Genomic DNA, 23,580 nt, shown 5'->3' with positions numbered 1-23,580 from the left:
GGCAAAGCCCAGGACTGGGCGGGGCACAGGCTCTACGTGCTCCCACTAGTGTCTGTCACAAAAGGAATGAATTGTCATTTGGCCACTTTTTCATTGGTGCCGAGCCCGACTCGAGACAATTGTATGCCCCAGTCTGACCCTGGATAGCATTCATCTAAGCGAAACATGAACTGTGAATTTGTGCCTGGGTGTTTCCGTTCTTCCTTTTAATGTTATCGGCCTCATTAGTTCACAAACAAGCTTCAGCGAGGGGACCTGGAACAGTGCACGTATTGGGCCGCAACCGAACAGCTGTACTTCGCGAGAAAACCCCATGCAAAGACGAACTTCTGAAATGCCTTTTCAGGCTTAAAGATACATACAAGGAAACTAGACGGGGATAAATATGGTGCACGTGCCCACTAATCTGTCGTCATAAAAAAAAGCACTAGTTGAGTATTCGTGTATAATTCTCAACCGTCTTTTGCTGTCATTTTTTTTACATAATTCCAGCGCATGTTTTCTATCCTGATATGTGGTTTATACACCAGGTGTGGCCCCTTAACCTGGGTGCAGTACTCTCCGAGCATGTGCTCTGAATGAGAGCACATGCAATCCTCAGATAGAAATCCTCAGATAGGGAGGTGGGTGTCTGTTACACCCCGCAGTTTAGTGAAGTATGTCAAGAACATGTGAGTGGGAAGGAGGTATCCGAATATGCATTCTCCTCTGGCTCCTGAATATTAGGTGACAAAACATATTTAGTTTTTTAATATGTGTTAAGGTGGAAAGAGGCCCTAAAGCAGAAGTAGCACAGGCTGTTGATTTCACAACAATGGGCCTCATTACGAGGCTTGCGCTCCCGTAATGAAGGGTGCTGGTACCGGACTGGCACCCTTCATTACGGGATGCGCAATTATGAGGTTCCCTTTGCGGGACCCGGACCAGACGTCTGGTAAAATAAGACGTCTTTTCCGGGTCCCGCGAGGGGAAGAGGGAGGTAATAACGGGCCATTCGTAATGTGCCCGTTCTTACCTCCCTCCCCATTCCCATTGAGCCCTATGCGGGCTCAAATGGGAATGGGGAATAGTTCCTTCAAGGAGGAAAAACCGGGTCCTCCAATGTTGGAATGACCCGGTTATTCCTCATTGAAGGAACCCGGTAATGGAGCCCGGTTTGGAGGCAGCCATGGTGGTAACAGCACCATGGCTGCCTCCAAACTCGTAATGAGGCCCAATGTCTTGCAGAAATTACTTTTTCCAAGTTATACAACACCATGAAGGAAGGGTGAAGGGGGATGCATTTATGAGATGTGATGACTGATAAGGGCTTGAGAGTAAATTGATTACACAGAACACCTGGATGAGATGACTGAAGAACGGGGTGAGGGGAGGGTGCTATTCCTGGAGGTAACCGATTAACAATACTTGGTGTACTTTAACAGACTGTCAGATGGGGCAGAAGGGGTAGAGACAAATAAAGTGCAACAGTGACTGAAACAGAATGCTTTTTTTATTTGTTTGCATTTTTAAAGCGCTCACACAGCCTGGGGGAGTCGGAGCGCAGTTACAGGAGGAGCATGTCTTAGTTGCGTATTTACTACTAGCCTGTGTCAGCAGTTGCTGCAGCGCCAAACATGTGACATGGAGCAGCAGCAGTGTGATGGGCTGGTGGTGGGCCGATCTAGGTAGGTCTAGCACTGAACTGACGCGGCCGGCGTGCCTGCGCTGAGGGCGGCGCCGTGCCCGCACTGCGTGTGGCGCCGCGCCCGGCATTATGGGGCCAATATTTTTTGGGCACTGGCACTTATTTTTTTACAAATTAAGCATGTGACCTATCAGTTGAACCGGTGAGTAGGCCTGTCAGGTAAAGGACCCTACCAAAAACAGGGGAGGGTGGGACTTCTAATAAAAAACACCCACCTCAAAAGCAGGGTGGGTTGAGAGGGCGGGAACTGTCACTTAAAGAGCCCTCCTGGGGGAAAAGGTGGGCCCGGGCTGTCAGGTTTAAAGGCTCGCCCCCCCCCCCCCAGAGGCGGGCGTGGCGCCCCTCGGGTGGGCGTGGCGCCCGAATGAAAAGCATGCGGGTGGGCGTGTCCCTCCGGCAGCAGCCCCTCCTCCCCAGCGGGCCAGGCGGCAGCCGGGCGCGGGATCGGGCACTGCCGCTTTAAGGGCCGTGTCTAGAGGCGGCGCTCTGCGGCTGCTCGTCTTGCCTCGGCTGAGCCTCCCCCTCCCCCTCTCTCTCTCACGGCCTCGCACCCGGCCGAGTATCTCCAACCAAGGACCCCACCGTCCTCAGTGGCTGCAGCGCGGACGGCAAAGATGGCAGAGATGGGGGCCAAGGGCGTGAGTGCGGGCAAGATCGCCAGCAACGTGCAGAAGAAGCTCACCCGGGCGCAGGAGAAGGTGAGGGGCGAGGAGGGGGCATCAGCTGGCAGTGACAGCTCGGCAGCGTGCTGCTGCTGCTGCTCGGGGGCTTTAAACCCAAAGCACTGGCAGGGAGGGAGGGCGACACCGCTGCCACATTCACCCTTTATACAAACACCGCACACGGACCTGGGGGGGCTGTTACGCCTTGCACTGCGCAGGAGGGGTGTACATCCCCCGCTGGAGTGCAGGGGTTAAATTAAATCCCTTACTACTGATCTTGAGGGATTGGGGGGGCGGGGGGGTTGGCGTTCTTCTGCTGATGTGGGATTTAAACGGCATGCTGTCCGGGGGCCACCCCACCGTGGTGTTATTCATGCTACGTTTCAACGCGGATCTGTGGGGCGGATCTGTGGGATTTGCGTATCCAGGTTAAGAGGGGGGTTAAAGCCCATGGTTTGGGGGTGTTAACCTCCAACTGAAGGGGCGGGGGTGTTTATGTTGCGGTGTAACTCAGTCTTGCAGTATAGCAGAGCCCAGTCGTTACACATGCACTGTTAATGTTCGTTGGCTGGGGGCGTGTACAGCCCTTCCTGATCTCGAGCGGCCCGTGCACTGGGCGGTATTTTTTATTATGTTATAGGGGGCGGGGGGGGGCTACACCAGCGCCTTGAAGGTCCGAGCTGCGCCTCCTGGAGCCGGTGGGGACGAGTGAGGTGCTTCCCCGGGGACTGGAGCCAGGTCTGCATTATGGTGCGGGGTGAGGCCTCAGCCCTGGGTGACAGTGACAGCTGCCCAGGGAGACATTGAAGCCCAGGCAGCAGGTGGGGGTCTGTCAAGTGGCCATCGTGTTGGATCCAGAACCAGTGGTTGCAGCCCCTCCTCCCCCACCAGGCACCGTCACGGTGGGGCATTGCGGAATCTCCCAGTGACGCGTTATTTCGGCCTGCCCCAGGGGTGCTCTGGCCTATAGGGACCTCTGGAGGTTTCCCTGCAGGCCTCTGCACCCTGGGCCTCTTGCGTGGCAACCTATTTTATTCCCTAATGTCCTTACAGGAAAAGGGTTTGGCTTGCTGAAAATGTGTACAATGCGGCTACTTTGAAAATATGCCCAGGGCCACTTTTCGTTCCCAGTGCACCCCATGGGCGTGCAAGACAATCCACCATGGCTGGCAAGGCAGGGGGCACACTATTGCCAGGATTATCTGTATTGTGCGATGGCAAGACAGCTCTGTGTATGTGGGGGGCGGTGGGGTGCACTAGTCTGTATAGTGTGGATATGATGATGGGAAGGGACGTCCTATTAATGGTGGCTACCCCGGGTCTGTATACAGTGCCGGAGACCCCATCGCGTGTGCAACAGAGGGAATGATGACTTGCGTGTACGGCTGTGTACCATAGTCGAAAGGGCCCTCGTGTTCTCCAACTTAGGATGCATTGGTTTGTGCATTGCGACAGACATACCTGCCGTCACTAAAACCTATACAGAATCGATATGGCAGCCCTTCGGTATAGCCACGGGTCCACTCGGTGTGGTGTGCGGCGGGGGAACTCTAGACAATCGGTCAATATTAGTGACGCGCTATTGTGTGTGTGTGTGTGTATATATATATATCTTATTCTGTCGGTTGCAGTGTGGTCAAAGGGGTTATACCTCTCAGCATGTGATCAATCTATGCCATTAAAGGGTGGCCTCATTGTGAAGTCTGCACATGACATGTCCTCCGGCCTTTAGTTCCCCCTCCCCCCAAGGTGAGGCCACCGTGCGACATGCACATTATGGAATCCATGTTTTCAGGAGCCCCCTGCTCATGTTGCTTCTGTCGTAATCTAATTGGACTGATTATGTCAACTGCGCTTTACAGAGCGTGAGTGATTTCACTGGCCACTGATTATTTGGGCACCTCACTCGGCGCAGACCAACTGCGCCCCCTCCCGTGAAGGTGGCGGGGACCCTTCCTGGCCTTTACATCTAGAATGTGGCCATGCTCACGTTCCGTGTGATCTGGGCCCGGGGTTTGTGTTATCAGTGATTACCCCTTCCGCCCAATAGCGCCTTTTAAGGCTTCATTATGAGTGTGGCGTTATTCTGAATTTTACCGCACCCCTTGATTATGGCTTATGTCACCTGTGCACCAAAAATCCTTCTGCTTGTGAGTGGGGCGGCACTCCCTACTCCAGGGGGCTGCAACCTGCCGCTCTCCAGATGTTTTGCACTACAGCTCCCAGGAACCCTCAGCGTTGTTTTTGCTGGCTAGGGCTAATGGGAGTGGTGGTCCAAAACATCTGGGGAGCTAGAGGTTTCAGACCCCTGACCTATAGCCACAATGGAGCTAATTGCTGTAGCGGCGGTAATAACCTCCCACCCCCCGGGATTCGTGTCCAGAATGGGAACTAACACAAACAGTACATTAGACGGTGCCATACTGTTACCGCCCAATCCGAATCGCCATTGCTGCACGTGTTATCCACGCAGCTCAAACCACCACACTGCAAAGAGGTCATTAATGCTTTTAAGCCACAGTGAAGAGCTTATATTTGAGGCTGTGCCTGTGCTAGGCCTCCTGTTCTGGGAGTAAGGGTGTGTCCACATGGGCTGCGTTACTTCCCGGCCTCGTGCTTCCCTTATGCGGATGCGTTTGGTTTGTATTGAGATTTCTCGCCCGATCTATTTACACGCTTGTCTCTTGCTTTCACTAAGGAGGGTTATTTTTCCTGTCAACTTAATGGGTGGGGGGGGGGGGGGGGGCGCGTGTAGGAATTTAAAGCATTCTTCATGGCTTTGAAATGTACAAGGGGCAGACAGGGCTGGATAGGGTGAATGAACTGTGGGCATGGGTCGGTGGGCTGGATAGGGTGAATGAACTCTGTGGGCATGGGTCGGTTGGCATCTCTGCAACGGAAAAGATGTACTCGGGATATCATTTGGTTTCTTTGTGAACCTCTTAAGTGCCAAGGACGAATCCTTTTTGCATAGACTTGCATAATAGCCTCTTTAACACAATACATCCAACATGTTCTGTCTTCCCTTAACTCCTGCGATTGGAAATCAAAGGCAGTGAATCGAAAGTAGAGGTCTTGTATTTGCGATGGGGGCGGTAAGATGGGCAGCGCGTTTGTCTACCTGGCTGCGTATATGGCCATGCCACATAATTTTTTATTAGAATGCACCCACTTTTGGCTGCATTGAGGATTCTATGCGTGGATCCGGGATTCGAACCTCTCTTGCTCTGCGTGGTCCTGTTCCAGCGCGTTGCCCCTGTGCTATCCTCCGCTAGAAGGCCTGTTTGGTGCTGGGCGCCCGGATTTCATGCGGCCTCTTGGAGGCCTGGCCTGCTGTTGCCAAGGCCCCGCGGATGCTCGGATTCTGGGCCTGGCGAGCTCTCCATCACTGACTGTCAAAAGATGTGCTCTTTCCTCTGCAGCGCTCCGGCAGCGGCCTGTCATCCCCGGAGAAGCGGGGCCGGAAATGAAAGGACAGAGGCGCCTCCTCTAGGAAATCCCGACTCGACACGATTCTGTGTCCGAACGCAGTGCAAGGACCGAGGTGAACCGAGCAGCGGGGGAGAAGTGTGCCACCCTGGTGGTAGTGGAACCTGACCTCTCTGGGTCTGACTCTACCCCCTCGCTTCCCCAGGGTCACGCGTCTTTCACACCTCTTACCATGACTTCAGGGCCTGACCTTTTCGGGTCTCTCTCCCTTCCCTCTCAATCTGGCTTGGGGGTTCGGCCCGTTTCCCTCCCCAACACACTCCCTGCGGTTCCTCGTCACATCTCTCGGCTAATGGTCACACTCTGACCTCTGTCTCTCGCTGCTCTGCTGTGTTTCCCTTAGGATCCAGGGCCTCCCTTTTGCCCAAGCAAAAATGGCCTTTTGTGTTTTTATTAGTATCTTCTCACAATCGTTTCAAATATTAAAACGACTCGGATTTAAGACTTTATAAGAATAAATGTGTCATTTTGTTCTTCTAAAGTTGTTACTGTTTTTCTCCAAATCTCACTAGTTATTATAAGGCTTTTCTCTTGTTGTAAGTGGCCTGACCTCATTGGGCCTCTCCCCGCCACACTGCTGCAGGGCCTGCTCTCTGGCTCTATAGCGGAAACCTTCAGGGGTTCTAATCCGCCATACGTGCTGCGCAGCCCCAGTCACACCAGTTGCAAGGCCCGACCGTTCTTGGTGTCTGGGAACAAACTTTGCATCTCCTCTTGTCACCAGTGCTGGAAACGGACATCTTTTACTGTGGATCCCCCCCAGCGCCTGTCGGGGGAGGGGAAATTGGGAGATGGGTCCCCCTCCCGCCCACCTTTTTAATAAACGTTTGTGTTTCAGAAGATTAATAATGAACACCTGGAAAATGATTTTACAAGAGTGCAGGAGCCCCTCTACTGAGAATTAACATGGGTCAAATAACCTGCTCTCTGGAGCGTTAGCCACGTTTTTGCTCAATATTCATTTGCATATCAGCCTGGTCCCACCCACAAGGGTGGTCCTGCACCAAAATGCTCAGCAATTCTCCCCTGAGCAGGAGCACCCTCAGCAACCCCAGACACGTGTTGCAGCCTAGTTGTGCCTCCTCAGTGAGGTGATGCTGAGCAGGGGGGCCACATTTGAATTACTCTGGCTTACTTAGGGTGAAACCCCACGTTTTACAAAATAGAAAAGGAGCCTGGGAGCCCTCTACTGAGAATGAACATGGGTCAAATACCCTGTTCTATGGAATTTCTTCCACTCAGGAGGGTCTACAACCACGTTTTAGCTCACTGCACCCTTCACAGAGGAGAAATATTCATTGGCATATCAGTCTTTGTCCCACTCACAGGTGCAGTCCAGCACCAAAATGCTTGGCAATTCTCCACTGAACAAGAGTACCAACAGCAAACCCAGACATGCGTTTCACCCTAGTCGGGCCTCATCAGTGAGGTGACGCCATGCCTCTCAAAGGCACAGTGAGCAAGGGGTGCACGTCTGGATTACCCTGGGTAACTTGGGGTGAAACCCCAACTTTCATAAATTTAACAAGTGTGTGTGTGGGAGCCCCTTGACTGCGAAGGTACGTGCTTCAAATGACCAGTTCTATGGAATAGGTTCCATAGGCCAGGTTATTTAAACCATGTTCGTCATCAATAGCGGGGCTCCCACACTCTTGTTAAACACCTGGGAAAGTAACCCAAGAGAGAAGAGTTTTCTAGGATTTTGCATGCAAAGTATACACGGTGCACACCTTTAAAACCAAAAAAGCTGCACTTAAATATTTTCTGCTGAGTACAATCCTAACAATTCATTTCCGAGGGGTCCTGATCCGATGATGTTCAGGTGGTCTTGTGGGGGTAAGCGTCTCAACGCTTGTCCTAACCACCCGATTTGAATTGCTTCGGCAATGCTTGCAGCAGTTCAAAAGCCATTGGAGGGGGCAATTGGATTTCCCAGATCTTAGACCCTGACAGAGATTTTTTTTGCTGAATCCAGCCCAATGCCCAGCACTGCTCCTGGCAGAGGGAGGCAAGGGAGAGGATCGAGGGTGCAGACCCGGGGACTCCACAGGGCTGTTTGAAACCCACAGGAAGATGCCTGCAATAGGAGCAGAGCTGCAGACCCACCAACAGTTCTTGAGGCTGGGTCTTTTCCTACCTGACCCGTATACTCTTTCTTCTCTCTGTCCTTCCATGTATACCCTTAATAGTATATCCTCCTAATGGCATCAATGTTATTGTATCCCAATACTTTAGATTTGATTGTTGTAGTCTGCTCAGTTGCTTCACAAGTAGTTTCTCACTGTATAAAACCCAGCACATATTCACCTCTCACCTCCCTGTCACACTGGCGGCAGACCCTGCCCTCTGGCTCTCCTACCACAGGGGCTTTATGATGTCACCTCTCCCCTCCCTGTCACACTGGCTGCAGACACTACCCTCTGGCTCTCCTGCCGCACTGGCTTTATGTCACCGCTCACCTCCCTGTCACACTGGCTGAAGAGCCTACCCTCTGGTTCTCCTGTCGCACTGGCTTTATGATGTCCCCTCTCACCTCCCTGTCACAGTGGCTGGAGCCCCTACCCTCTGGCTCTCCTGCCACAGGGGCTTTATGATGTCACCTCTCCCCTCCCTGTCACACTGGCTGCAGAGCCCACCCTCTGGCTCTCCTCCCCACTGGCTTTATGATGTCCCCTCTCACCGCCCTGTCACACTGGCTGCAGACGCTACCCTCTGGCTCTCCTGCCGCACTGGCTTTGTGATGTCCCCTCTCCCCTCCCTGTTACACTGGCTGCAGACACTACCCTCTGGCTCTCCTGCCGCACTGGCTTTATGATGTCCCCTCTCACCCCCCTGTCACACTGGCTGCAGACCCTGCCCTCTGGTTCTCCTGCCACAGGGGCTTTATGATGTCACCTCTCCCCTCCCTGTCACACTGGCTGCAGACACAACCCTCTGGCTCTCCTGCCGCACTGGCTTTATGATGTCCCCTCTCACCCCCCTGTCACACTGGCTGCAGACCCTGCCCTCTGGTTCTCCTGCCACAGGGGCTTTATGATGTCACCTCTCCCCTCCCTGTCACACTGGCTGCAGACCCTGCCCTCTGGCTCTCCTGCCACAGGGGCTTTGTGATGTCACCTCTCCCCTCCCTGTCACACTGGCTGCAGACCCTGCCCTCTGGCTCTCCTGCCACAGGGGATTTGTGATGTCACCTCTCCCCTCCCTGTCACACTGGCTGCAGACCCTGCCCTCTGGCTCTCCTGCCACAGGGGCTTTATGATGTCACCTCTCCCCTCCCTGTCACACTGGCTGCAGACCCTGCCCTCTGGCTCTCCTGCCACAGGGGCTTTATGATGTCACCTCTCACCTCCCTGTCACACTGGCTGCAGACCCTGCCCTCTGGCTCTCCTGCCACAGGGGCTTTATGATGTCACCTCTCCCCTCCCTGTCACACTGGCTGCAGACCCTGCCCTCTGGCTCTCCTGTCACAGGGGATGTATGATGTCACCTCTCACCTCCCTGTCACACTGGCTGCAGACCCTGCCCTCTGGCTCTCCTGCCACAGGGGCTTTATGATGTCACCTCTCCCCTCCCTGTCACACTGGCTGCAGACCCTGCCCTCTGGCTCTCCTGCCGCACTGGCTTTATGATGATGATGATTTGTTATGATTATAGCGCTTGCGCCTAAGTGCTTTACCTAGAACAGCTTATCTAATCTAACAATATAATACAAGGCCAGATGATCGTTTGTCCGATGCAGTAGCTCCGCCTGTTGTCACCGCTAGAGGGAGCTGTTCCCTTAGGATATATAGTGGTCCTGCTTTGTTAATGTACACATGCACTTTGGTCCATGTACACAGGCTTCTACACTAGTATATACATACAATATCCCCCACCTGAGTTCCTACTCGTTTATCGACCTCTGAAAGGGTGAAAGGCTGAGTTGGCCTTGCCGCGATTCGAACCTGCGACCTGAAGATCACACACATATCACTGCAGCGAGCGCTCAATCCGCGGAGCTATCTTACTGGCTCATGTCGGAGATCCCCCCCCCCCCCCCCCCCTCCCCCTTGGGTTTTTTCCTGCCACATTGGCTGCAGAGTTTGGCCACTGTCCCACTCCCTGTCATACTGGCTGCACAGCCAGATTTTGCATCTGGTACCCACCTCACCAGCTTCTACACTCCCCCCTCCCTGTAACTCACCCCCATGGTTCCTCTACTATCTTGGGTGTCGAGTGTCCTGCTCATTCCCTTAGGTGTACCCTAAAAAGCGTGCTGCTAATAATACCTTTGCATTTTTTTAATGAGGTTATGCTTTAGGCTGCAGTTAATTGAATAGAAAGTATATGTGGGCTTGGCACTTTTTTCTGCCCTTTTGTTTAGGGATCCATATGTCATTACCATGACAAGCAGCTGTTTCTCTGTTGTCTATGCTCTCTTCACGCATAGGTGATTTAAGGATGCAGATCTGCTTCTGGGCGCTGTAGTAATCGGTGTCCCTCCCGATTATTAGCCACTCGTGTCACTCAGTTTATCAGCCTTGTGGGCATGCATGCCTGCCTGTGCCTGACCCAGGGTATCCACCCCGAGCTCTCCTCTCCTCAAGGCAAGCAGGTTGCGCTCGAGCTATCTGGCTGGAACATTAATTCCTGCCTACAAAAGCATTTACCTGCAACGGAATGGATTCAGGAGCCCCACCAAAAACAAAGCACCTCCTTAACCAAGTGTGCCTCCCAATACACATCCCTGAATGCTGAAGTAAATACTTTAGTTCTTTTTCTTTTATATACTACACCCAAATACTAGTTGTAACATTGTTTTTAAAGACAGGATGAAGAACAGAACTAACTGTTTTGCTGTTGTTGGGATGATATGCAGAACTGGAATTGTTAAAGTTGTAAAGTTAAACCTACCTGAACTTGCCTGCCAGAAGAAAACACATAACTGTTGGCTTTGCCAATGCTTGTTTTCAAGAAGGTGCAAGAGGTACCCTGGTGGATAGGTGAAGGCACAGTAATCCTGGAGGATCTGAGGTGCAGATTGAGGCAGCAGTGAACAGTGTGGAGGAAGGGTGCAGGATGCAATGCTGGATTGGCGGGTGGAGGACAGTGGGTTGCAGAGAGCTTTGGAGAGTTTTCAAAAGGATTAAAGTGGTTGGCCCTGGAATCACATGGATTCAGGGAATTTTATATATGTACCTGTGTTTATTATTATTTAAAAAAAAAAAAAATATTTCATCGTTTTCAGCTGCTTTTAAGCAATTTGCCGGGAGGATGTTTTAATAGAGATTTCAGTCAAGACAATGCAGGCCTTGCAAATTCGTCTAAATCCGACTAGACCTGCAGGACGAGTTCCTACATTTACATACTCGAGCTAGAGAAATGCACTTGCCCCATGGTGACGGGTGACAACATATTTAACAGCACTTTCTGTAAAATGGTGCATGTCACCATAAGTACACTGTATACTTGGTGCAGTGCTGCCAGCCATACTCCGTGAAACCTTTTAGTTACAATTTACTGCGAACAAAATTTGTGTGCAGTAAATGTTGAATACAAGTTTCAGACATCCCCATACTCGCCAGCAAGATCAAGTACCATGCAAATGGTGCCCACCCTTTGTAAAATCTCCTTGCCAACTAGAGTGGGCTAATAGATTTTGCGAGCCCTGCAAGAAGATCTATTCAAACAGAAGGTCCAGCATTTTTATGAAGGCCTAGCAATGCAATAGACCAGATGGGAATTAATGCCCTGTAGAAGACCAGCCCGTGGTGGCACCAGTTTTGGGCTCTGACGGCGAGCGGAGCTCCAAGGTGATGTGGCTGGCATGCTTCACGTTATTGTGTTTTCAGACCGGAATGGGTGTTAAGGAGCGGCGTGTTCAGGGGTTTCTGCGATGTCATGTTGGAGGTGAGGTGCAAGGACATGCCATGGGGAGTGTGGCCTCCAGTTTCTGCCTGGTAGATCCGATGACCAGAAGGCTATGGGAGGCGGACCCTAGGCTGTTTGTTGATCAGTGTGCCTGGAAGATTCTGGGGAGCAGGGCAGGCATGCAGAGGTGGAGGCTCTTGTGTACTAAAGTGTTGTATTCTGTACTCTCCTTGATCAGATGCATCTTATCAAGGAGATAACACAAATTAAAGCGGGTCCGGTGTGATCAGTGTTCTACTGGTCAGGTAGTGAGGTTCTAGATGAGTGTGGGTAGCAATGCGACACCGAAGGGTGCGACAATGGGAACAAGTTTGACAATTACCCAGAAGTGTTGTCGGCCAGTGCTGTGATTTTAGCTAAACAATGATGATTTTTGACTTCTCTGTCCTGTAACCTGCTTAAAATGTTCGAAGCCATTTCTGTGTTCAATATAATGCAAGGTTGGTTCCACAAAACTTCCCACATTTCCCAACTCGCTTTCAAATTGTAGCACAAATCACCACCAGGCATCCCTTTTTAGCTAAAGCGATGTGAACATCACCCTCACCCCCTCCCATCTCAACAGTTGACACTGCTGCACGCCAGGGCATTTTTCTTTAATAAAACCTGAAGTTCTGGCGCATACGAGAAAAATCAAATTGGTACGAGGCTTCAGCCAGTAAAAAAAATCGTTGGTGTATAGCGGCCTGATTGGCACTGTTAACTAAGGGACTTGTGGGAGCCCGGGCAGTGCCCTGTCTCAGAAGCACCTTTTCAGAGACTTCCAGCACTCTGTCCCAGTTAGCCCTGGCCCACTTAAAGCCCGATCGGCATCACTGCACAAAGAGTCTGACATCTGGAAAAATCACCTGGGTAGACTTGGGAGGGAGCAAGGACACTGGGTGACAGCAGTATTGGGGAGAAGCAAGGACAGGACACAGGAAAGCTGGGCACATTAGAAGTCACCAGGAAAGTCACAGGCCATCTACCGTAATGTCGCTGTGCAACAGGTACTGATGCTTTAGCAACTGGGTCATGGCGTGAAGGAAACCTGATGCCTACAGCAGTAGCAACAGGCCACATATTTCACCGATACTCGTGAGGAACCTGACCATGCTATGTCTGAGGCTCTGAGGCTGCAGGAGGGTTATCTAGGACCATGCAAGAAACCAGCTTCCCTAGCAGGGACACAGAGGAGGTAGTAAGGGTGCCATGCATCAACCGATGGGCACAGGGATGTAGCGGTCATGGTGCTGTCCCATAAGTGGCACTTATTGGCTGCTTGAACTCCACCATGGCAAGAAGTAAACTAATGGGATAATGCAGGAATCTGGCCAAGCTAGACTTGTTGAGTCTGCAGTAGTAACAAGGTCACGCAATCGCTTGGTCAAACACAACAACGTTGCAAATGTAGGGCCACATCAGGACGGGGACTGGCGGCAGGGTGTGGAAACCATGCTAATTAAGGACGGATTCAACAGGGGATTAGGGGGGCGAAAACATTTAATCAGGAGTGGCTTACAAAGACCAGTTTTCCTGGCGCTGTATGGAAACAACACAACAATCCCAACAAAGCAACATAAAAAAAGTCACATTAAAAATGAATTAAAAAATAAAGTGTTTAACGAGAGATCCAGTATTTGACTGAATATAGTTAAGGTACTGTTGGGCAAATAAACTTTACAGCACTCCAGCCCAAATACTTGTAGTGCTGCCACTATTTAAAGGGGAAAGCCCACCAGTTAACGAATTGTATAATTATGCAAGCATTTTTAGAGTTCACAACACAGGTGTTTTTTGGAAGTGATAATCACCCTGAAGCATTGTGACGTAAGCAGAAGACCCGGAAACCTTCTAGAGCTCGAATGACACCACAATTGCTACGTGATATTGTGATGTCAAAAAAGGCCAGGCAGGCACGCCAGTGAAGCTCCCGTGACCCCACTACCGCCCCTTTGCTCTCATGCTTGTGGATTTGTTATACAGGTTTTCTTTTTTATAAACATGCATTTTTGTTGCAGAAAAGGCAGCCCCTTTCTGCTGTCCTTGGTAGCCGTCCACGCGGAAAGGACGGTCCCAAACAGGCTGAGGGGTGCTTTCCAAAACGCACCAAACACGTCCACCAGCTGGACTGAGCCAGGTGCCATTTCTACTGAAAATTGCCAGCAACAGCTGCCTGAGCACAAGAACGGGTGGGGTCCAGGGTTCTAAAAATAAAAAGCAAACGAAAAGACCGGTTCAACAGCAGGAGCACGAGGGAGTTGCTAAAAAGGACTTCAACATCCAGCCTCAGCTGTCGGGGGGGGGGGGGGGGGGGCGTGGGGGGGGGGGGGGGTGTTGAGGGAGGCAAGAAATGCCTCTAAAAACAAACCAAGGTCCAAGAGCTTCCGTTCCATTGCGGAAGTGGGTTTCATGTACTGCCAAAGGGCTGACGGGGAAGGACAGAAATTAGGGTAGCTGTGAAGTGGGGCTCACGAGTGGGGAAAGAGGTTAATGAGTACTCTACTTCTCCCTCTTGGATATCAGTTCGTCATGGACTCCAAACCTAAGCACCCTCTTTGTGGAGACGGGCAGTGCAGAGCTATAAAAGAGAAGCACGTTCCAGCTCTGCTCGGAATCCGGCGTTGATGTAACTAATTGGCGCACTGTTCGATCTGGGCTGTAGGGTGACTTACAATGTGGCATCACCACTTGCAGGTAAACTACCTCCGCCCCCCTACCATGTTACAGGGAATTTCACTGTGCCGATATCAACTTCTGGGGCACCAGTGGCCCAGGGGTGAATATCGGTTTCTAAACCATCAATCAGCCCCACAACTCTAATGCACCAGAAGGGATCCGAAGAGATTGGAATAACAAGTACATTATAAACCTAAATTATTGTGGATTACCATCTACACAGGCTGCGCTTAGTAACCATCTGAAATCCACTGATGTGGAGAGTTTGAACATAATGGATGGGGAAGTAGTCACAGATATATTCAACTGATTTATTAATTACAAAGAACAGGGTTGTTCATTCACAGGTAAGGTGTTTCACATTCAATGTGTTGAATAAATCAAAACTTGAATAAAGTAAACGTCTCACAGGTAAGGAATCTCACATTCAATGTGTTGGATAAATCAAAACTTGAATAAATCACATTGTTTGAAACAGGCTATCTGCCAGATAGCAATAATCAATTTATATACAATTGCGCAAAGTATTTTATACTAAAAAAAGGCCAAGAAATGCCAACACGTGTTTCAACCAAAAAGGCCGCCCTCAGGGCATGCAAATACATTTGCCGTTCGAACTAATATATAGTTATTGAACCTTGGCTTAATTATGATTGTGATTTTCTAATTCTTGATTGTACTTTTGATAGTTGAGGATTAAGTAATTCCTACATGCTTGGCTGGACAGGTCTGTAAGCAGTCTTGCAATCAAGTCGTGGTTGTTGCTCGATTGGTGTACCGCTAGTGCAGTATAATTGAAGTATAACGCACGTTTTTAGCGTGCTTTCCCTTTAATACCGGCCGTGATCGGCATATGCTCCAAATGTTGGTGTGCACAATGGCGGGTTGTTTCTCATATTGATTATGATTGTGATTTTCTAATTCTTGATTGTACTTTTGATTCTCATATTGAGAAACAACCCGCCATTGTGCACACCAACATTTGGAGCATATGCCGATCACGGCCGGTATTAAAGGGAAAGCACGCTAAAAACGTGCGTTATACTTCAATTATACTGCACTAGCGGTACACCAATCGAGCAACAACCACGACTTGATTGCAAGACTGCTTACAGACCTGTCCAGTCAAGCATGTAGGAATTACTAAATCCTCAACTATCAAAAGTACAATCAAGAATTAGAAAATCACAATCATAATTAAGCCAAGGTTCAATAACTATATATTAGTTCAAACGGCAAATGTATTTGCATGCCCTGAGGACGGCCATTTTGGTTGAAACACGTGTTGGCATTTCTTGGCATTTCTTGGCCTTTTTTTTAGTATAAAATACTTTGCGCAATTGTATATAAATTGATTATTGCTATCTGGCAGATAGCCTGTTTCAAACAATGTGATTTATTCAAGTTTTGATTTATCCAACACATTGAATGTGAGATTCCTTACCTGTGAGACGTTTACTTTATTCAAGTTTTGATTTATCCAACACATTGAATGTGAAACACCTTACCTGTGAATGAATACTCCTGTTCTTTGTAATTAATAAATCAGTTGAATATATCTGTGACTACTTCCCCATCCATTATGTTCAAACTCTCCACATCAGTGGATTTCAGATGGTTACTAAGCGCAGCCTGTGTAGATGGTAATCCACAATAATTTGACTTATTTCAAGGTGATAGTGGTAGATCATCTCACCACCTACACGACAGCAGCTCAACCACTACTTTACTTCCTTTTACCTAATTCCAGTTGTGCGCATTCCTGACTAGGGCTTCACTTCCACATACCGTATTTACATTATAAACCTCCTTGTCCAATTTTGGTAACGTGGACGGAACAGCAGGCTTATCTTGGTTAGTTGCAACACAGCGAAAATACAAATATTATCCAACGATAGTGTCGTCAAGGTTGTATTGAACATTTCTACTTTATTAATCACAACAAAGTCTAAGAGCACTATAAAATGCAACCCACCCTGTAAAGGAATGCAGAGGACAGACCGTTTCAAAGAAGGAAAAGGGATGCACTCTGGATACTGACAGGAGGGTAGTTTGTATGGTTGAGTGCAGGCTGAAGTAGACCTACGATATAAGGGGCCTGCCGTATATTAGTAATACCATTTTATTGATACGTTCTCAGTATACAAACTAAACAGCACGAGTATTGACCTCTGTTCGTTAACGGCAAAACCTTAAATTGGTAACGCATGATGATTTTTTTTACCTCATTTTTCAGTGACTGTTAGCTTGGAAAATGTAGTTGATTTGATGGGCCGTCAGCCATGACTCCAACTCAAACACGTGACCTACAGTGGCCACCCACCGCAGGCCTTCAACAAGTCACTCAGACTGACGAATGCAGTTGGTGAGTCTCAAACAAAAACAAAAAAAACACAATAGAAACTCAAGCAAACCACAGCAAAACCACTTTGAACCAAAAGCTAGCTCTATGGCTTCGACCTCCCAGCCTCAGAATTTGTTCTGGTCAGCCATCTGCTATCCAAAGGAATCTCGAGTGATTGCACGTAGGCTCCTGTGAGGAGTCTTTAATGACCGTACATCTGATATCCAAAGGAATCTCGAGTGATTGCACGTAGGATCCCGTGAGGAGTCTTTAATGATCGTACATCCTGATCTCCTGAGGATATGTACAGCCGATTCAGTGAGAAACCTGTGCATTGTTCCTTGTTGGAAGACGGTTGGACATCCCATCTTCTGAGCAGTCTATACACCTAGGGAGCCTCCATGTACTGCACATTGGTTTGATCCCTTGAGGAAAAAGAGTGCCAACGTTCATGTCTTGATACTGAAATCAGCATGCATCCTGCCAGTCGCTGGGAGGATGGCATATGGTTACGCGTTTGCTCCCCGCCTAGGGCCTACCTACATTTCTCAAGTTTAAATCTCTGGCCGGGCTGACTCCGCACTTGTGTAGTCTATAAAATGATTGCCCTTTATGATTTATTTAATTTTATTGAGCATTTGTAAGCCGCTTATACAACCGAATAGTGTTTCAAAGCGCCACAAGGCTAAATGGGAAGTGGACAGGGGGAAAAATAACAATGGCGAAAACAGTACATGGCCTTACTAGGCCTTGTGGCATTCAGACGTGCAAGTGCAGTAAGACAAGTGCAGAAGATATGGAGGGAGGGGGATAAGCAAAGGAGTGGGCAAGTTCTGGTTGGTGGCCCGGTAGGGAAGCGCTAAGGGGAGCCAAGGAGGAGATCCTCCGGGTAAGTGCTAGTGCAGGTGACTCCCATGGGTGAGGTGTAGAGTCGTCGGGCAGGAGGACGCAAAGGCGGTGCAGTGGGGGGTGGGAGGGGTGAGGTATCGACTGGAAAGAGGGGCCTGGAATCCTGTGAGGTTCATGAGGATCGGGCCACCGGTCACAGCGGCACTGGCGGGATTAGTATGGAAGGGACAGAGGTAGAGATCAGCAGAGTTTTTTTGAGCAGCTTCCAGAACTTGAGATCGGCTCAAGTTTGAGAGAGTCATGGAGGCTGTTCTAAAGGGAGGCGCCCGCTGAGGAGAGAGTCCTGCCCTCAACTCTCTGCTTCGAGAAGCGTTTGACAGCCAAGGAGTTGAAGTTAGAGGGGCGTAAGGCTCTAGCAGAGGAGTATTTAGGGAGGAAAAGTTATAGATAGTGTGATCCCAGGCCTCAGAAGTCCTTGTGGATGATGCATAGGGTCTTGAATTTGATGCTTGCAGTCACCAGGGGCAAGTGGAGAGATTTTAGGGTTGAGAGGTACAGTCCCTGGGCTTGAGGCCAAGGATACGTCTTGCAGCCCTATTCTGGATTAGCTGGAGGGGGCGTAAGGAGGAAAGAGGGAGATTGAGAAAGAGGCTATTGCAGTAGTCCAGCCTGGAGAGGATCAGAGCTCTGAAGGCATTAAGCTTCTGGGGGAAGGCGAGGAAAGGAAGAATGCCTCTGAGGAGGTGAAGCAGGAAGTGGGACTTCTTAGTAAGGTCCATGATGTGAGGAATGAAGAGAGTGGATGTCCATAATTTGTAAAAGTGACTCCACCACCAGGTATGTAACGATGTGAACAGCAACTTTTTATGTAACACACAGCAGAAAACCAGTCTGGCCGTGGGGAAAAAATGTTCCATACAAGGCTTCAGCACTTTGAAACCACTATGGTGGTTGTTTGGTGCAATACAAAACCATAATAAAATGACATGACATAATAATTTATTCCTGCCAGAATTTAGCTTATCTATTCGACCTAAGAGAAATGCACTTGGCCCCTTATCTTGATTGCATAATATTCTTTGTATTGAAAAAACATGGCGATGCAGAAAGAAACATTACCAGCAATATTAATTATCCTTTTCAATATTTTCGCTGTCTGGGACATAGAACACAATTTCCTGTATACCCTAGAGAGTTCAAGACCCACCCCACCCCCTGCCACCGCAACTGCCCTCCACACACAAAGTACCATTAGGTGAGGCTAATATGAAGGTTATATTCTATTTGGGTGACAGGCTCAGTTTCCAATAGGTAGTTGGTTTGAGTGTGAATGAGACTAAAAGTTAGAAATTGTCTTGTTAGGATAAATGATCCCATGCACAATGGTCCATAAGCCAAGGCAGAGGATAGGATTAGAGTGTGAGTTAGTGTTTTGACTTATTAAACAAAAGGAACACTAACACGTGCAGGATGTTACCAAAAAGAATATGGTTGGGTGTAAACGGATGCAGAATTATATTACTGTAATAGTGCATACGTTTAGTGAAAGAGGCAATGCTTTGTACTGCGCAATGCAGCCACTCACTAATGGTCAGTGTCTTACTGCACAATGGCGGTGGCAGAAGTTTGCAAAATGGGCTGAGCAGGAGCATTCGTGAATATAAATTAGCAGGGAGTCGGCCATCTTCAAGCTAACAGTACCTGAAGGGCAACAATTTTCATATCTACTTTGAAATTCAACATTGGGTAGGTCGTTTGCCCCCTCTCCCGGGGAACTCTTGGGGGCGTTGTGACCACAACAGCTAGGGACACAGGACAGCAGCAATCGCTCCACTCTATCCCCTTACTTCTGATCTGTCCTGTCCGGAATGTTCAAATAAGCACACATACGCCCACACTGTGATGTTTCACTGTCCTTACCGCTGCCACAGATTTCATATATTCTATCTGTGGCTCAACTAGCCTGCGCTGTGGGTCCTCGTTCCCCCTCAAAGAACAGTAGTCTGTCTGGTGCGCGCTATTGAGCTTGGGGGCAATGGAGCTGGAATTGTCATGCTCTGCCCCACTTGGGGTGTGGAGGGTGCCACTTACACTGCTGCCAATAGTTGTGGCCTGCAAGCCTTCATCCTCCATGGGCGGATATCGCTTCACCTCACAGGTCCTACCCTGATCTTTGTCCACTCCCAGCAGAATCCGCTGCCTTTAGAAGGCCATTAAATAACTCTGTTACAGAAAATATTCAAAAGCCCCCACAGTGCTTCTCTTCCTCCTCACCGGATCCTGGGCTACTAAGCGAAACCCTTGGGTTCAAGCTTATATATCCCAATATGCATAAATAGACACATAATCATTTTTCTAATACTCAATACTATAAGACGCCAAGTTTCCTAAATATAATGAATCTAATGTAGCCTGAATCATATAGCTCGGAACTTCATCCAGAAAGGTTTTATGTGGACATTAGAGGGATCTGATGTATTGCTGACATTCAGACTGGTGCAAAATAAGATCCTTATTGCACCACGCCAGTTCTAGGCTACTCTTCTGTGCTAACTACTTGCAAGTCTTGGTGACCACTCCTCTGATCTCTTCTCAGAGAAAGCAATAGCAGTACCTCGCCTCTAAAACCTTACCTCCCGTCCCCCCCGGACAGGCTCCCTTGCCTGCTATGCTTTCCTTATCCTCTGTACTGGCTCCCTTGCCTACTGTGCCTTTCTTATCCTCTGCACAGGCTCCCTTTCCTGCTGTGCCTTCCTTATCCTCTGCACAGGTTCCCCTGCCTACTGTGCCTTCCTTACCCTCTGCACAGGCTCCCTTACCTGCTGTGCCTTCCTCCTCCCCTGCACAGACACCCTTTCCTTACCTCACTGTCTCAGCTCCCTTTCTGGCCTTGGCTCCTCCATCATCCCTCTGGCTCTCTTGCCACCCTCTGGGGGGACCGCCGTCCCATTCACCCCTGCGGAAGACCTTCAAAGATGGCAAGCTGCTCCATGTTGCCACGCTTAACTCTAGCTCTGTGGTGTCAAACACTCGTCTGACAACTGCAACCTCCTTGAACGCATAGACCTAGATGTGCTCGCCATCACAGAGACATGGTTCAAGGACAGCTCTGTCACAAGCTTCGACACACTCCTCCCCGAAGGATACAAGCTCCTCTGTGCCCAGGCCCAAGGATCGGGAGTGGCGTTTATCAGTTTGGATACCTGTGTCCATCATCCCCACTCGGGCCTACTCCTCCTTTGAGTGCCTAGGCTGCAGACTCTCACTCTCTCCTAAATCTTCTGTCCTTATAGCCACCATCTATCGGCCACCAGGAGAGTCCACTCTCTTCCTCTCAGAATGGGCCGACCTCTCCTCCTCCTCCTCCTCCTCCTCTCAACTCCTCCTGCTGGGTGACCTCAACATCCATCTGGACTCTCCTGACTTTTCCACAACTTATGCGATTCTCCCCCCATCTTACCCTCTGGCTCCACACACACACCAGGCCACACTTTGGATGCTTTCATCACTTCCGACATCCCTCTCACTACCTCTCTCTCTTGGACGGACCGCTCTCTTCTCTCTTCACACTTGAAGGTCTCCCCTCCTCATGCATCAGCTCACTCGGCGCGCTACTCTGAGTTAGTCACCAGACCCATGAAAAGAGTGACAGCGGCTGCTTTTGCCTCCACCTACACTCCGCCTCCTACTCCTGCGGCTGACTCCCACCCTGACACAGCCCTCGCTAACTTCAATCTCTCTATCTCGAACACCCTTAAATACTCTTTCCCCTGTCATGAGGGTCCAACTGAAGCCTTCCAAAAAGTGCAACTCTTGGTACTACTCTAATCTGGCTGCCTTTCATTGCAAGTATAGGGCAGCTGACTGGAAAAGGAATTTTTCATGCGGACCCCCTGACAAACTGGCCTGCCGCATCCTTCAAAGACAATATCAACTCTGCATCCACACCAAGAAAAGAGTCTTAATTCAAGCTGCATTTCGGGGAAGTACTCTAACAAGTACCGCTTTGCTGCGCTCTTCCTTGTCTGGCTGGCTGGATTGTGCTACGACGGCATTTTACAGAGGAAACAAAGTGATTGACAGTCTAGTGTGCAAGCTACTAGTCCCGCCCCAGAATCACCGGGATTGGCCTTTGTTTGTAACTTTTCACTTCCTATTTAAACTTGCCTGCACGCGCACAGCGTGCGCGCACTCAGGCAAGTACTTGAACAAGTACCACTTTGCCGCGCTCTTCCTTGTGTGGCTGGCAGGATTGTGCTACGGCGGCGTTCTACAGAAGAAACAAAGGTGACTGATTATGTGACTGTTATTGAAAGAACCATAATTCCGATTTGCTCAGCTACCAGTGTTCCATTGGTTGAAGCCGTTCTTATGATGTTTGATGCCGACTGATTGCTCTCTCTTTTCACTCTAGTGATAGACAGTCTAGTGTGCAAGCTACTAGTCCCGCCCCAGAATCACCGGGATTGGCCTTTGTTTGGAACTTTTCACTTCCTATTTAAACTTGCTTGCATGTGCACAGCGCACACGCACTCGGACAAGTACTGCTTTGCCGCATCGGCGCGGCTAGTGGCGAGGTACTTTGGCGGTGGATCTTTTCCTAATCAGGTTTTGAATTGTCATATTGGTCTGAATTGTAAACTACTCAGCAAACAAGACCATGTTTAGAAATGTACACCTTAAAGTCAGATATGCCGGCGATGCCAACCAATGTTATTACATCCGGTGTTCACAAAGCTCAATTGCACAAACCTGTTCATTCTTCTCATACTGCAATAATGTTAACGCCCGTGAACACACGGCTTGATATGCAAGGGTGCGCTATGGCCCCAATTAATGTGCCATTAAGCCAGCCTGACTTGGCCTCAAATACAAATGCGATTGCTAAGTCGGGCGCAGCAGCAGGCCATGTGTTTAACACAATGAGACTAGAGTTTGTGCATTTGCAAGGGCAAGCAGGGTGCCCCATATCTGATCAATCTCTTCTTGACTCTATAAAGTCAACAAAAAAAAACAAACCCTGGTATAAGTATTCCATCAATGCTGTCACCTATACCCTATCCGAAACATCATGAAGATACTTCAGAAATTTCAATCTATGCGAGCCAATGTGAATCATCGATTTCTATTATAGAAGATCTAGATAAGTCTAGAGACGTCATAAGCATATTTGCATCGACTGTCTCACTATCTCGCTCAGCTTTGCCCTCTTTTGCTCACCCTACACCGAGAGCAACTAGATCTGCTCGTGAGTCATTAACCTCATATACTCGTGGCCCAGAAAATACAGTCTTTACTGAGCTGGCATTAACTGCCATCAATACCTCTCGGTTGAAGTAAAAATTGAGTCCCAGACGGTAATATTGCACAACATATTGCAGAAGCTTGATAGTAACCATCAACTTTTGACTGACTGTACCACTAAACAACTGGCAGTGCAACAGGAGGTTTCAGTTGAGGAGCCTCCACCACAACTGAGGCCAATGATGATACCGCAGAGCAATACAGGGATTGAGAATGATATACCGTCCCTGCCTTTTATAGAGGATATTATTCGTCCAGCTATTATAACACCCCCTCATGTATCAGCATCTGAGACTCAGGATGTCTCATACATTGATTTATCAACAGATAGTGAACAATCAATCGTTGAGAAGGGATGTGCAAAGAAACCACACATTAGCACTAAGGGCAGGGTGCTATCAAAAAAGGGGAAAACGGCACGAGCACCTGCTCAGGGACCTAGGATCATGTCCAAAAAATCTAAGAATACTATAGGCATTAGAGGCCCAAAACACAACTTGAATGCTTTCTTTCGTGCAATAGGCGGTACTGCTCCACCGTCTAATACATGTGACAATTCCCCTTTTAAAACAGTCTGTAATGCGATGGCAAGCAGGATTGAGCCTGATGTACCCATTAACAAAGGGCAAAATTTACATAGCACTAGCGGACCAGCATTGTGCATTATACCTCCAGCC

At 49.2% G+C, this 23,580-nt stretch overlaps 1 protein-coding gene across 19 annotated transcripts in view; it reads left to right on the top strand.

Moving 5' to 3' along the window:
* Window positions 1-2,076: 2,076 nt before the first annotated feature.
* BIN1 (bridging integrator 1) overlaps window positions 2,077-23,580 on the top strand; it is a 508,669-nt gene continuing 487,165 nt past the window's right edge. For 6 of the 19 annotated variants that reach the window (XM_069616774.1, XM_069616775.1, XM_069616782.1 and 3 more), the window contains exon 1: window positions 2,171-2,385. In XM_069616774.1, coding sequence (XP_069472875.1) covers window positions 2,302-2,385 — 84 coding nt within the window. In that variant the 5' untranslated portion in view covers window positions 2,171-2,301. Of the gene's footprint in view, window positions 2,386-23,580 lie in introns of all 19 variants that reach the window. The other 13 variants (XM_069616779.1, XM_069616780.1, XM_069616784.1 and 10 more) reach the window with 8 other exon arrangements.

The sequence above is a fragment of the Ambystoma mexicanum genome, chromosome 9 (genome assembly GCF_040938575.1).
Source record: "Ambystoma mexicanum isolate Mex_15411 chromosome 9, UKY_AmexF1_1, whole genome shotgun sequence".
Lineage (NCBI taxonomy): Eukaryota > Metazoa > Chordata > Amphibia > Caudata > Ambystomatidae > Ambystoma > Ambystoma mexicanum.
This window is presented reverse-complemented; position numbering and strand designations above follow the sequence as displayed.